This window comes from Carassius carassius, chromosome 14 (assembly GCF_963082965.1).
Source record: "Carassius carassius chromosome 14, fCarCar2.1, whole genome shotgun sequence".
Classification (NCBI taxonomy): domain Eukaryota; kingdom Metazoa; phylum Chordata; class Actinopteri; order Cypriniformes; family Cyprinidae; genus Carassius; species Carassius carassius.
In genome coordinates this window covers 28,174,163-28,190,663 of record NC_081768.1, presented here as the reverse complement: position 1 = coordinate 28,190,663, position 16,501 = coordinate 28,174,163, and the positions used below count along the sequence as shown (strand labels likewise).

The window sequence follows — 16,501 nt, the reverse complement described above, 5'->3', positions numbered from 1 at the left end:
TGTTTTGGTAGTGCGTCCTGTAGTGGCAGGTCCTACAACCTGTACCTTTAAAGGGGTCATATGATGTGGCTAAAAAGAACATTATTTTGTGTAATGCAATGTGTTTATGTGGTTCTATCCTCTGGGGTGGATACGCGTTTTGTGGCATCGTCTTCTGATAACACTGAAAATAAATTAAATTACACTTTTAGTTTTGATTGTACAGATAAGAGCAATATATCAATAGTCTGTAAAGGGTGTACTTTTTTTGTATACACACCTTAACAACTACACTACCTTAACAACTTACACGTGCATTTCTAAAATAAAGAAAACAAAAAGGGTGCACTGCCGCACTGATCTGCGTGATCTTCATTTAGAAACGAGTCATTAAAATTAACTGTAACTCAGCAAATACTCAACAAAGAGACATGAGAGATATATCTATAGAATTCTTGATGTCGTCTTTTAAACTAAGCAAGTCTTAATGAAAACAAATATTCTGTGATAAAGTAATCCATCCCTCGCTCTGTATGTACTTGAGTTTTGAGTGTTTATGTGCACTTTAATGTATTTTAATGTTACACATTCTTATATAAAATATAGCAAAGCAGTGTCTTATTTATTATGCTAAATAGCATTATACATCAGTAGTTGTCTGCGACAAATAATGTTGATCTGCTGTGGTGCAAGTCTTTGTGGAGAAGGAAAGAATGCCATCTCCTCCTGTTCCGTTGTTGTCTCCTTTTGTAGTTTTAAATAATGATTTAATAGCTTGATATTTATTTGCCGTCATGGCTATAATGCTTCTCCGACGAGCCGCTTCTTCTTCGGCTTTTGTTGTGGTACTGCAGGTTACACAAGCAACATGCCCATGGACACTGCAGGCTAGAGTTTTGCATGTGTACTGCAAGTCGATGCGGACAGCGACGCAGAAGTATAAATGAAACTATAGCCTTTGGTGTAAAGGCTACGGCGTAATTCCGACGCAGAAGTATAAATCAGCCTTAAGACCAAGCGAGGCACACATTCCCATGAGTCTCTTTCAAAAGTTTTTTTTTTGTTTGTGTGTGTCCTTCAGAACACATAAACAATATACACTTTGGAAATGCCAGGTATGTGATGTTCATTTACATATTTCAACATGCAAAATAACAGTGGAAAGCTTTTGTACAGTAAGATTTTTAATGTTTTTGTAAAGAATTCTCTTCTGCTCATCAAGCCTGCATTTATTTGATCCACAATACGTAGTTTGATTTGCTAAAGCAGTAATATTTAGAAATATTTTTACCATTTAAAATAACTACATTTTAAAATATATTCAAATAGAAAGCAATTGAATCCAGTGATCAAAGCTACATTTTCAGCATCGTTACTCTAGTCTTAATCCAAGTGTAACAATAAACACTATACCATTCAAAAGCTTGAGTCAGTGTATATATAGAAATTACATATAAACATTTAGCATTAAATTAAAACTTTAATTTAGCACACAAGTGATGATAAAGACATTTATCCTGTTACAAACAATGCTGTTCTTCTGAACTTTTCTATTAATCAAAAAAACCTGAAAGAAAAAATCTCCGCTCTTTTCAACAATAATAATAATAATAAAAAAATTTTGAGCAGCATATCAGATTTTAGAATTATTTCTGAAAGATCATGTGACTGGAGTAATGATGCTAAAAAATAAGCTTTGTTCCTAATAAACTGTTAAAACTGTACTTGCAAATGAATTTACGTTATTTTGTGTGATAGCTAAATATATTCTAAATAAAATAAAAAATATACAAATTTATTTTGTCCTCACATTCTTTCTTGTAACTCTTCCCTCCCAGTCACATACCTGACTGAAAGGCTCATTATGAGAGCCATTGTTTTTTCAGGTGTGAATCACAGCATTATGCATGTTGACGCCTTTTCGCATAGACATTTTTACCCAAAAAGTGTTGTAAAAAATTGTAATCAAAATATTGTATTCTGTGAGCGAGTAAACGATGATTTTTACATCATTTAGAAGCAAAAACTCTAGGCTACAAGATCCAGTTTTCAAAAGTCTTTTTTATGGCCTTGTTTCAGTGACTTCAAAATACGAGCTTTTCACCAAACAGGCTTAAAAGTTGTTTTCTCAATAACACAATCATTTACTGTATATACATGCTGCTCACATATTATTGTAGCCCAGTTTGTGCAAATTATAGTGTTATTAGACTTTAGCCATTTATATGTTTATATATTTCTTCTCCTCTTCATCTCACACCCAAGTGTGTTTTCATGTGTCTTGACTGAAGAGAGGTTTGAATTTGGCCACACAGCCATAAAGCACAGATCAGTGGAGGGTTGCAGTGATGTTTGTTCTTCTCTAGGTTTCTCCTGTCTCTACATATGATCAAGGTGCTCATCTAGAATGACCATCAGCTCCTTGTTCACTACTCTAACCAAGCTCTTCTCTATCAGTTGCTCAGTTTTGGAGGAAAGCTCTAGGAAGAGTCCTGGTTGTTTCAAACCTTTTCCATTAAGGGTAACATTGGCTACATGCTTCTGTGACCATTAAATGAAGCAAAAAAGAAAAATGGCTCTACAGGCAGTTCTTTTGACATAATGGCTTGGTTTTTGCTCTGAAATGCATTATCAGCTGTTAGATCTTTTATTAAGATGTGTGTGTCTTTCCAAATCATACCCATTAAATTGAATTTGCCTTTAACTTCACTTGAAGTGTAGTAACATTTACAAGAAATATGAATGCTCCTGAGCTAAATTTCAACTGTCCCAGATAAGGGTATTAGTACTTATGCAATGGAATCTTTTTTGTTTTTGTTTTTCTTTTTAGTGAATTTGCAGAGATATATATATTAAAAAATCTTTACCATTATGGTATTAGGAGTGAAGATTAATGTGAAGAGAAAAAAACTTTTAAAGCAGTGTAAATTAAGGCAGCAGCATAACAAAATCTGAAAAAAAAATTATGAGGGTGTTTGAAGGGGGTTTAGCAATACTCTATAAGGAGAAACAGTTTTCTACTGTATATTTCCTAAGATAGTTATGCTGGGTGATTTAAACATTCAAGTCAAGTCTGCTGTTTGTAAATTTCTTCCACATGTACAGCACATACGTACAGAGAATTGAAATTGCGTTACTCTCAGACCCTTGGTGCATACAGATAACACTAACAATAGAGCATAAAATAAATATAGATAGATTAAATATAAAATACGACTATACAAATAAGGGCATGTTAAAAAAAAATAAAGTACAGTTAAATAAAGCTACACAAGGCACGTGGCAGATCAAACCAGTGAAGTAAACAAACAGTGCAGATAAAAAGATTGTAGTGCAAAAGAGCTTATTTTGACTGATTTAAAGTGACAAAAACCTCAGAGAGCAGTTCTTTAAACTGACTGAAGAGGTAGTTGAATGAGGTAGTGAGCAGGCCAATGCTGCACAAAGTGACTGATGCAGGTCAGAGTTTGTTACTGGGAGGGGGGAGTGGAAGGGTATGGGAGCTTGGGGGGTGGGTCAAAAAGAGGGGAGGGGGTTCAGAGTTCAGTGGTGACTGGAGCAAAAGAGGGGAGAGAAAGCAAGGTCGGGAGGGAATTCATCTTCCTGACAGCCTGATGAATAAAGCTGTCCTTCGATCTGCTGGTCCTTGCCTGGAGACTCTGCAGTCTCCTACTTGATGTGGTGTTGTCAGTTGTTAGATTTTGCAGTATTTGGCTGAGCAGTAGTTTGGGTGGCTCGCCAATGTACTAGATTTCTCTAATACATAAAGTAAGCTTGACCAAAGTTCTTGTGGGGAGAAGAATTTATTGATGGTAGCAGTGTAGCAGTTCTTCAGCAGTGATGTTAGCGTGTCATCCTTCAAAGAATCTTAACCCAAGGTGTACTGTCTGTGAGACCAGACCTTTATAATTAACAAATGTGCTACAAACAATACAATAACACCCCATGGAGAGGCAATGATAGTGTAACCTTATGATGACCTGATAGGATCTCTCCCATGGAGAGCCCATTCATTGATCTGTTGACCTAAGAGGCTGATTATATGGGCCATTTGATTCAAACTATTGTGAACAAAGAACAGTTGGCTACATTTTGCAAATAAGTTCAGTTAATTAAAAACAAGTAATCTTTCACAGTCCAGGGGAGGTCCTCTGTGATGTGCACACCCAGGAACTTGGTGCTGCTCACTCTCTCCACAGTCGCACCGTTGATGGTCAAGTCACCTTTATTTATATAGCATTTTAAACAAAATACATTGCGTCAAAGCAACTGAACAACATTCATTAGGAAAACAGTGTGTCAATAATGCAAAATGACAGGCAGTTCATCATTGAATTCAGTGATGTCATCTCTGTTTAGTTTAAATAGTGTTCATTCAAGTCAATGATATCATTGTAAATGAAGTGACCCCAACTAAGCAAGCCAGAGGTGACAGCGGCAAGGAACCAAAACTCCATCAGTGACAGAATGAAGAAAAAAAAAACCTTGGGAGAAACCAGGCTCAGTTGGGGGGCCAGTTCTCCTCTGACCAGACAAAACCAGCAGTTCAATTCCAGGCTGCAGCAAAGTCAGATTGTGCAGAAGAATCATGTGGTCTTGTCCTGGTGGTCATCTGAGACAAGGTCTTTACAGGGGATCTGTAAATGGTAAATGGTGATGGTCATAGGAACATGTTGAGTGTGCACTCTCCTGAAGTCAACAACAATCTCCTACATCTTCTCCGCATTCACAGAGAGATTGTAACCGCACCACCCGGCCAGGCGGCTCACCCGCCTCTTGTAGTTTGTCTCATCTCTGTTGCTAATGATTTGTCATCCGCAAACTTAATGAAGAGGTTGGAGTTGTGTGACGTGTCATGTGTCAGCAGAGTGAAGATGAAGGGGATCAGCACACATCCTTGGGGGGCACCAGTGTTCAGTGTGATGGTGCTGAATGTGTTACTGCTGACCCATACTGCCTGAAACTGTCAGAAAGTCCAACAGCCAGTTGCACAGCGAAGTATTGAGCCCCAGTTGGACCAGTTTGTGAATGAGCTGTTGAGGGATGATTGTGTTGAATGCTGAACTGAAGTCTATGAACAATATTCTGACGTATGAGTCTTTTTTCTCTAGGTGTGTGAGTGCTGAGTGGAAGGCAAAGGTCCAACAGCCAGTTGCACAGCGAAGTATTGAGCCCCAGTTGGACCAGTTTGTGAATGAGCTGTTGAGGGATGATTTTGTTGAATGCTGAACTGAAGTCTATGAACAGCATTCTGACGTATGAGTCTTTTTTCTCTAGGTGTGTGAGTGCGGAGTGGAAGGCTTCATCAGTCGAGAGGTTGGACCGATATGCAAACTGGAAGGGGTCCAGGGAGGGGGGAAGGGCAGAATTATATGGTGCATGACTAACCGTTTAAAGCACTTCATGAGAATGGGAGTAAGTGCAACTGGACTGTAGTCATTGAAGCAGGATGGAGACGGCTTCTTCAGGACTGGAATGATGGTGGTAGCTTTGAAGCATGTGGGGATAACAGCCTGACTTAGTGAGATGTTGAAAATATCTGTGAAGACATCTGTGAGAGAAGACGTCTCTCAGTAAACGCCCAGGAATGTTGTCAGGACCCGGAGCTTTGCATGCGTTGATTTTGCTGAGACGTTGATCTCCTCACCTGGTCACCGGGAGGAGGTAGATTATGGTTGTAATACATCTTATAATAGAATTAATTCTGTAAGAGAGAAATTTACTGCTAGTGTTCAGAAAAAATTCAAGCAGAAGAATGTTTTACCTTGGTTCAATGAGAATTTATGGAAGCTGATGAAGAATAGGGACTCAGCCTCAAAGAAATCTATTAAGACTGGAAGAGACACTGATAGGCTTTGTTACAAAGGTCTGCGAAACAAAGTTATTCGAGAGCTGAGAGTAGCCAAATCACATTATTATCTTCATCTTAATGAATGAGGGTAAAGGTAGTAGTAAGCTAATTTGGAAAAACATAAATACTCTTTTACGAAAGGAGACAAATTATATAGATGTTAAACTTAAAGTTAAGGTAAAGCTAGTTGAAGATGATTGTGCCATTGCTATTTTTTATTTTTTATTTTATTGACTCTGTTAAAGAACTAGGTGATATATTTTCAAGAAGGGAAATAAATATTAGTCCAATTGAGGATGTATGTAAAAGTTTTAATCTAATTAAGACAAATTAAATGCAAGTTAATAAAGTTATTAGCTCATTGAAAAATTCTAAACGTAAAGATGCTCATCATCTGGATACTATGTTTGTTAAAACTCACAAAGGTAGTTTAACCCCAGTCATCACTCATTTAATTAACTTGTCATTTGAAGGTAGTGTTTTTCCTACTGCGTGGAAAAAAGCAATTGTTACTCCTATTTTTAAATCTGGAGACCATTATGAAGTTAGAAACTACAGACCCATAAGCATACTGCCAGTATTCTCAAAGGTTGCAGAGAGGATTGTTTTTGAACAGCTGACCATCCCATCTTAATACCGTTGAGGTTTTGTTTCAGAGTAAATCATTCTACCGAAACAGCTACTTTACATCTAATAGAACAAATAAAATCTAAAGTTGATAAAGGAGGATTTGTTGGGGTTATATTTTTAAATCTACGTAAAGGCTTTTATACGGTTAATCTATAGTTCTCCTTTTTATAAATTGTCTACATTTCAGTTTTCACCTGAAGCTTTAGCATGGGTATCCTCATACTTATCAAATAGAGAACAATGTGTAAAAATTTAAGGGATCAGTACTAGGTCCCTTACTGTTTAGTTTGTATATTAATGATCTTCCGCAACAGTGTGAAGGGATACAATTACAAATGTATGCTAATGATACTGTTGTTTTAACGTATGCGAAAACAGCAGAATCAGCAGCTGAGAAGTTAAAAGCTGTTACAGAAAAGATTACACAGTGACTAGAACAGTCATGTCTTAGCTTAAACATCAGTAAAACAAAACGTTAGATTTCCTGATGTTGATATATGTATTAATGGTGAAAAGATAGAAATAGTAAATGAGTTCAATTATTTTGGTATAATATTGGACTCAAATCTCAGTTTTAAAAACCATGTAAAGAAAATGGTGAGGAATATTAAACATAATATGGCAAACTTTAGACAAATCAGACAATGTCTTTCTTGTGATGTAGCTAAGGCTCTTATGCATGCTACAATTTTTGCTCACATGTCTTACTGTTTGAGATGTTGGGGTCAAGCTGGTGATACTGTTATTAAACATTTAAAATCTATATAAACCGGTATTAAAAATTTAAGAAAAAAAAACCTAACCATTTTCATTCTTGTAGGATCATAGAGAAACATATTTTTTTAAACTTTGATAATTTTAGACTTTATTCAAATTTGTGTATGGTTCCGAAAATCCTAAACGGTCTGGCTCCTTCTGTATTACTTGACTTTATTCATCTTCGTGGTGAAACCTCTGTGAGATCTACCAAACTATCATTTTTGAGTAATTGTCTGGTTCCCTTTCATCGCTTTGCACTTGGTATCATCTTTCACAGTGAAAGCCACTAAACAGTGGAATGCCCTACCAGAGGACATAAAAGGGTGTAAAGCACATGGTCTTTTTAAATTGAAGTTAAAATCTTTTTTTCAAATTGAACCAATTATGTAATCATTGAGTTTGTGGTAATTAAATTGATTGATTTATTTATTATTTATTTATGGCCCTGACAGTATGTGTATGTATTGTATGTGAACCAGAGGTGTCAAGTAACGAAGTACAAATACTTCGTTACCTTACTTAAGTAGAAATTTGGGGTATCTATACTTGAGTAATTATTTTTCAGCTGACTTTTTACTTCTATTTCTTAATTTTTTTGCAAGTATCTGTACTTTCTACTCCTTACATTTTAAAAATAGCTTAGTTACTGCTATTTAATTTCAGCTTGTTTTCATTCCAGCTTGTCATCATTCAAAAAAAAAAAAACCTATAAAGATAAATCGTGCCATCCGGATGGAGTGAATTTGATTGTTGTTTGGAATTTGAAGTATAAACATATACCATTCCGACACCCTATTGGTTTGTACGCGAACCATCACACCTGCACATGACCCAAACCGAATAAGAGGAAGCAGATTTCAGTGCCTTTTAAATGTCTGAGCGATCGATTGAAATGTTTGTCCTGGTTCTCCGAAATGTACACAAGAAGCAGGGGCGTCACTAGGCTTTTTTAGCGGGGCTATAGCTTTTAGGTCCATAAACTGTACACAAATTAACGATCGCCTAGATATTAGTCCATATCGTGATTTGATGTTAGTGCAATGACCTATTTTTGATTAATTCATTCAAAATTTGGCAAATTCCGTGCCATTCCACGTTAAACTGTAAATTCTGTTTTTGTGACTGGATTCCGCGATTCCCTCCGTGATTTCTACATCGCGGAAATCATAGGGCCCTAGTTGTGGTATGCCAGATCTGTCTTGCAATTGACACACACCACGACGTTCTCTTTACGTTTGCCCGCGTCCTCAAATCAAAACACTGCTGACTCCTTGCAGTCATACACAGCACTTGTGTCTCCTTCCGCTTTGTGGGTGACGTAAACGCGTTGTCACATAAAAAAGAAAATTATTGCGAAAGAACCTGACGTGAGATTTAAAATAAATTAAAAGAGGCTTCGAGGCAGAGGAATTTGCCTCGATCATTTTTTGTAATCGAGTTACTCGAGTTACTTGAGGAATCGTTTCAGCCCTATACCTTACCAATTATGTTAATATTATTTCTCGAAAATGTTTGTATTACATTGATTATTATTTTTTTGTTTAATGAAATATTCACCTTGTGATTTATCTTCACATTTCTCAATTGTGCACATACATTAGTTTGTTTCATCATCATTTTCACAACATATTTTATTATTTTACATAGTCAACTTTGCATCAAACATTTTGAAATGAAATAAAGGGCTGTAAAATAATACAACTAATACATGACTAATTTTAATATTTGTTTTATCTGAAGTATTCGTAACAAAATACATGCGCTGCTTATAGACAAAATTATTTGTGCTGCAGATATTTTACAAAACAGATAAACATTGATAAAAACACACATGAATGCAAACAGCGATCTTTTAATTAATGCAAACCTACCAAAATAGCATTACGTTAAATTGTACACAGTTATAAACTGTTATCAAATAAAGTAATAAAATATACATACTTTATCAGAAATATCTGTGTCTTGTTTGACAGTCAGAAACCTTATGATCTTATAGATAACAGTAAGAACAAAATCAGCTTTCCGAAAATGTAAAGTATAGCATATTTGAGTGGTTTGTGTTTGAATGAATAAATCCCTGTGGACTGATTAACCTGATGCTGACGCTGATCCGCATAATCAACAGAAGAATAAAGCAATCTCCACGTTGTATCTTGATGAATTTCCACACAGAGGTACGCAAAAATGTAGGGAAGATGTTTCCTCGTGTCTTTGATATACCACTATTCGCTGTTAAATTTGAAAAACATTAATTATATCCACCTAGCCAAGTTTCGTATGTAAGTTTCCCTTATAGTAAATGCAAGCGTCGCAGGACCGGAAATAACTATGCACACACTTGCGTCACTGAAGCTCACCGGTGCCATCTTGTGCACCTAGCCAATATGCCTGTCTTTTCTTTCTCAGTGTTTTACTGAGATGAAAAAATGAATATCTGAAAATGTTCTCTGTCTAAACTGTGATATAAATATCATTGGTTCACCTCACCTGTAGCACAGTTTCAAATTAAACAAACTAAAATCTGGGGGTGATATTCGACTCCAATTTAAAGGTCCCATTTCTCGTGCTTTTTGAAGCTTTGATTGTGTTTACAGTGTGCAATATAACATGTGTTCATGTTTCACGTGTAAAAAAACACAGTATTTTTCACACAATTCACCTATCTGTATACCGCTGTTTCCACTGTCATAAAAACGGGCTGATGACTTCCTTGTTCTATGAAGTCCCTCCTTCAGAAATACGTAACGAGTTCTGATTGTGCCAGTGGTTCCTGTGTTGTGATTCGACAGCAGCTTAGCGCAGGCTGCCCTCCTGGAAATGCAATTGGGCTAGTTTTGGACTAGTTTTGAGAAGCAAGTGGGCAGGATTTGTTTTGAAAACCTGGCAATCCTGATCTGAACCATAGACAGTAAAAGAATGCACGTGCTGGAGATGTACTTATAATCACAGGAGCGTTTTTACAGATGAGATGCGCATTAAAATCGCATTAGATTTTTTTACACAGCCCTAACATGTAGTTAACAAAGCTAAATAGCGTTGCCCTTTGTGTAATAAGTTACAGAAACTGTTAAACGCACCAACTTAAATAATAAAATACACTTACCGGTTGTGGTCCATAAACAACACCTTCTCCAGACAAAGAGGGAACTGTTCCGTCTTTCAAGAATAATCTTTGTGCGAATCCGGCATTAAACTGATTGAGATTGAGGAAGCTCGCTGTCCTCAGCAACATGTGGATTATAATTTTCGGGAACCGAGTTAAACATAAATTGTAACCATTAATCTCCAAGTAAAGCGTCCCTGGGAAGCCCAAACAAAGGTGATTGGACTCCGAGATGAAAATAACAGCGTTTCGACGACATGGCGATAAACACAAACACAGCTTTTCCTCTTCTCCGTTGGAGCGCAACAAGGCCACGCCCCATTTTTTGTGTATTCATGTGGGCGGAGGTTAGTCAAAAAACTGTTTTGGTGACGTCATTACTGCAGGAACTAGAGGAATGTAGTCCAAACTGGTCGTTTTTTGTAGGCGAATTCTGTTAAAATATCTCGCTTGGCATTGAACTTTGAGCTTTAGAATTTTACAGATATTGTTTATACTCTAACAACAACATTACACACTAACTAAAGTTGTAAACATGGGATCACGAAGAACGGAACCTTTAATATTTGATCCGCATGTTCATAATTCAGTCCACGCATCTTTTTACATATTTAAAAGTATTGCATTTTCCCAATATTTTTAACTTGTATGTTCAAGAATATTTAAAACATTAATCTTATAAAATTATTTATGCCTTTTGAAATTTTGTTGTTTAAATGCATTCATGGCACCACAGCATCATTAAACAGTCTGTGTAAATGCATCTAATTCCACTAATTCCAGCTTCTGTTTCCTCTGCAGTGTAAAGATGGAGCTTGTTGAAAGTATGCGCACTCTAATGTGAACATTAGAATTAGCAAAAATAAATGACTTAACTGACTCCAAAGAGAAGTATGAACACCAATGAAAACAGAGTTGCACTGTCAAAAAGTCTGTGGTATAAATGAGCTTTTTTTTTTTTTTTACTGGAAGCATATGTTGTCCCTTCCATTTATTTTGTTGTCAGAGTTTAACATTTACATGTTAAATTCTCAAAACAGACACCCCCTACAAGGGTCACATTCTGAACTGTCACCTTTTTTTTACCTCTTGTGAGTTTGCAGTTATGAATAAACAATCATAATTAAGTTTGTTTTATCTTTAAATTATTGTATCTGGCCAAAATATTTATAATCCATAATATTGTATCCTCCTCATTCTGATGACACCCATTCATTGCAGAAGAACTGTTGTAAATATGTTGCAAGTGGTGTAAATATAAAATGTGTCATATTTAAGTATTTGTTTACACCATAGTGATTAATCTAAATGGCTGTTTGAAAATACTAATATTGTTTGAAAATATATATTTCCTACTGACATACTACAGCAAAAAGTAGAAATAGTTTCTTAAAACCAATTTTTTATTTTTAGCTGGTGAAAATGATTCTGTTCTGATGTTCTAATAATTTTGGCCACCACTGTACAAGTTATCTTTAAGTTGATGGCATGATGCCCAACTGGATCTTGTGTCACTCTCACCCAACAACGACCACACCAGATCATTTTGGTGGTACTGATAAGTGATAAGCAATTGTACATTACACACGATAGTATTTGTTTTAATTGGTTGGATGCTCCGTGCCATGTTTGCTTAACTCCTTGTTTTGCGTCTGTTGTGCTTGGCCCCTTAATTGCTGCTTGCAGGTCTATTTGATTTGATTTTATTTTTGTTGTTCATATTTTAGTGCTCAGGAGGAGGATGAGGCCTACGAAGAGAACCTTGTCACTCAGGAAGTGGTGGAAGAGCAGCTGTTGCGGCTGGTCACACGGGAAGTCATGGACCTTCTTAGTAAGTTACCTTTATGGATGAGAAGTTTTTCAAGTTTGATAAAAAAAAATGTATATAAAAGAAAAAAAAAACGTTAATATATTTCCAGGTGTGACTTGCATTACAAGAAAATTTCCAGAGCTATCTGCAAACAAAGAGGAAGCAGATGGTGAGTCTCTTTGATGTCTCCTTGTTCTTTTTTGCTGAAGATCGTTCTTCATGACTTTGCATAACGAATGGCAAATATCTCAGCTATGCTTAAAAGCATGGGATCTAAGGTGCAGAACAGTGGTAGCAGTGCCATGGACTGTGTAAAGAAATATTAGCTCATTTATTTTGAGAAGAATCAAATCTAAAGTTTCAAATTGCTTTAATTGGAAAATTCCAAATATAATTAGTTTATACTTCATCAACGGTTCATCCAGCAAACGTTAAAATCTGTATATCTTAACAATGTTTATATTATTTCATGGATAATGAGAATACAAACAGAATGGTTATAAGTTACGAGCTGGTAGCTCAGGATCTGGGCAGTTTAATCCTAGATTTAATCCTAAAATACACCACACAAGACAATACTTCTTTATAAATGAAACAAGAATTTATTGAACTACTCTATTACATGGATCTAAAACCTAATGGACACACACACACATACATACACACATACATACATACACACACAGTTACTGAAGAGAATTGTAAGGGAAACCGGTCAATTTAGCTCAAAGGGAATCATTTAAGATTTTAAAGGGAATTTGAACAGAATCACTGTTTCACGGCTGATCACTGAGGCGCCCTTCGATTCACTGAATGGCCGTATAACATCAAATCTGCGCTGGATATTAATATCCAAAGTATAGTGAAAACACTATCAATTAGCACAGTAACAAGATCGGCAGTTTAAGACATTAACTTGTAAGCACAAAACACAAGATACTTCTCTTTTCAATATAAATAAGGCTTTATTAGATAAATCTAAGACGTATAAACTAATCTAACACATAAACGCACGCACTCACACATTTACACAAGTAGCAGGAAGATCGAAAGTTAGGGAAAGATGACTTTAAGAGAATGGAAATGTGGAATCCCAAGTTTACAGCAATACGTGAAATTGCATCAATCACATCAATGAACAGCCATCAATCACTTAATTAACCCTCGCATTGAGATCCTCAATGAGGTTAAAATTATATTAGATACACCAGTACAAATGTCTGGAGGTAGTACTTGCTTCTCCTGTGTAAAGTTGTTGTTGAAAGGGGGTTTCCCGATGTCGCTGATTGGCTGGAAGTTCAGTAGTCGCTGAAGTGACGTCTTGGGAAGCCCGTGGTTGGGCGTGGCTGAAGATGCGGAGTTGTGTGGGCTGGTTGAAGTTGAACGGGCACTCGAGGTCAGACTCTGAGACACGGCGTTACAAAACTTAACTCAGAACACGAAACTCTCAAACCGAAAAGAAAAGAAGTAAAGTTTGACGAGACTAGGTGGTGTTTCTTCTCATCGTGGCTAAGTAGTAGCAGGCGTGCAGGCCGAAGCACGCTGGCACCACGCTCAAAGAACAATGATGACTAAAAGCATGGCTAGAAGCAAAGCTACAAGCTAAAAGCTCAAAGCTAAAAGCAAACTCTAAAAGCAAACATGACTAATAGCAAAAGCTAAGAAGCAAAGCTAGAAGCTAAAAGCAAAATTTTATGGTGTCCTAAGTATTTAAACTGGCCTGTTGGCCACACCTCAAATGTTGTCTTGACCAATCAGATATTGTATTTGCTCGGGGGTATCATAAATCATATGTTATCTTATCAAGCATGTGGTCCGAATTTTCCCGTTCTTGCAGTGTCTAATTTTGGACATGATTCCTATAACAAGAATATGATACATTTGACAAAAAACTGATGGTCATGACTGTTTCAAGCAAGCAGATTCAAACACATACATACCAAACATGATTAAGCTATCCCATAGTTATTAAAAGACATACACAAATAGGGATTATAAACATGATAGTCAAATATGTGGGTTACATATAAATGAATATGGAGTGAAGCGATGGACTGATATTCATTTATAAGTCTTTTTGAGTTCATTTTGGTCCATATATATGTAGAAAAGTTTCACAGTTTCTGTGCCATTATCTGACAAAGATTTCTGTGGAGACCAGAGGTTCAAAGGCCCCCTTAGGAATTTCAGTCAGGTTCTGCTAGGTAGGGGGGAAGTCAATCCAAGAATCTTGTTTATTACTTTAATGGGTTAACATGTGATGTCGACGTTGCATCTCAATTACTTGCCCCAAATTTGACAATCTCTTCTCCGAATTGAGATTGTCAATAATTGTTCTAGTGGTGTTAATGTTGAAAGCTGTTCTGTGAAAGAGTTGGTTGGTTGGTTATCTTGCTTGGGACTTGTGGCACAGAATGATTTACGACTTCCTGTTGCCTTTCTGAGGAATTCGGCTCGTGTTTCAACCACAGTCCTGATCGACTCTTTAATTTGTCTGATTCGGGTCAGATCCGCTACAGAATGATAATGGATTTGAATGAAGTCCCAGGAGTTATTGGTTAGATCACACCAAGAAATTCACAAAAGCAGAGATGTCTTATCTTTACCGCTTAAGATCAATTTGCACCCATTTCAGCAAGAAATGAAGTTTGTTTGTTTTACTTGCACTTGTGCTGAAAAGCGGAGTTGGAGATTCACTTGTTGCCTCGTCTCAGGGAATCCCCGTGTCTCAGATTGGATGCAGATCTGATGTCTGGATGACGTCTTTAGGGAAAACCCTTTTGGTGATTGGTTGGTTGTCTGATTAAGTAGAACTACGGAGAGTTTCAGATGGTTTCGCTGTTTGCAAGACTTCGAAGATTCTTGGCAGTCACAAAGTTTCAATGGAGTGGTTTTGAGTTCTGGATGGCAAGAACGCTAGTAGCGTTGGAGTAGGTAGTTCAAGTCATGGCGGAGGAGGAAGCGTGCACACTCAACGTACTTACACCCTGAATTAGTTCAAGCATTGGGGTTTTATCCAAGCGGATATGGTCCATCACATGATGCAATCTTCCATTGGGATGCTGTTGCTTAGACATGCGCTGTACTGTTTCTCTTTGTACACAATCCTGTCTTTGTATTAAACATCATGTGACATCATCAACAAAAATACTTCAAAATAAAGTAACAGCTCAGCTGCTGCACATCTCTAAAAGCAAACACAGCAGTTTCATTAATTTACATTTAGTCATTTAGCAGATGATTTTATCTTAAACGACTTACGAATGAGGACAATGGAAGCAAGGAAAATCAACAAAAAAAGCAATGATAGGTGCTATATCAAGTCTCAGTTAGCTTAATGAAGTACACGTAGCAAGGTTTTTTTAATTATATAATACATTTAAAAAAATAAAACAATAGAAAAATAGTGCAAACTAGTGTTAGAGGCCTATTTTGCTTTTTTTTATATGATTTTTTTTAAAGATCATTATTTTGTGTATTTGGTGTAACAGAATATGTTCTTCTTCAAATTCTGTACATTATTGTAGGTCCTCTATGCCCACCTCTCTCAAACGCATTGTTTTCTACAAAGTCCCTCCTTCCAACAAGCGTAGTCTGCACTGATTGGCCATCTGACCCAGTGCATTGTGATTGGCCGAATACCTCAAGTACTCATTGGAAATGTAACGCCCCTTTCCACAATCGTGAGCTTCATCTTTCAAAATAAATGTAAAGACAGTTAATAATGTCCTTGTATTTACCATCAGTTCAACCCCGAAAGGTGGAAGAGAGTTGCATGACAGACAAAGTGATGAAGCTCATATGTGTTTGCAGTACACAAGCCACGGACAGTTAACACAGCTGACTCCACACACACACACATGCACACATACACGATGCCCAAAACTCGGCATTAAACAGTCAATAGCAAATACTAAAACTAATAACAAAACATATTTAAAGTAGCTGATTCAGAAGCGCCAGCTTGTCGTAGCAAAGTCAGAATTACCTCCTCTCCTAGGTTCACGAAATGGTCGTCTATAAAATGTGTTGCTGTTCTGTTCTAAGTAACCTTAAAGCTTCCTATGCATCTACTTTCGGAAGGCCAAATAACGTGCTTTTGCTTTCATCTAGAAACACACAGCACCTCCCTGACATTGCTGCTTCAACACTAACTGTTACTGAAACCAAGCTTTCTTTCTTTGCGTGAACACTTTGGCGGCATTATGCAACTATTTCCACATCTTGACAGACATGTGGGGGGTATGTTTGAATGAGCCGTTTTAGGGGGGCATGGCAGAGTTTAAACTTTGACAGAAAATCTCTTTGGGTTTAAGACTTCAGAATCTTATCTGTGCACAATCAGCTTGTAACACTCCAAAGAGAAAAG

At 36.8% G+C, this 16,501-nt stretch overlaps 1 protein-coding gene across 2 annotated transcripts in view; it reads left to right on the top strand.

Moving 5' to 3' along the window:
- The window catches only part of LOC132157448 (exportin-5), a 175,564-nt gene that overhangs the window by 123,241 nt on the left and 35,822 nt on the right, over nucleotides 1–16,501 (top strand). For both annotated transcript variants that reach the window (XM_059566807.1, XM_059566806.1), the window contains exons 27-28: nucleotides 12,050–12,153; nucleotides 12,242–12,301. In XM_059566807.1, the coding sequence (XP_059422790.1) occupies nucleotides 12,050–12,153; nucleotides 12,242–12,301 (164 nt within the window). The remainder of the gene's footprint in view (nucleotides 1–12,049; nucleotides 12,154–12,241; nucleotides 12,302–16,501) is intronic.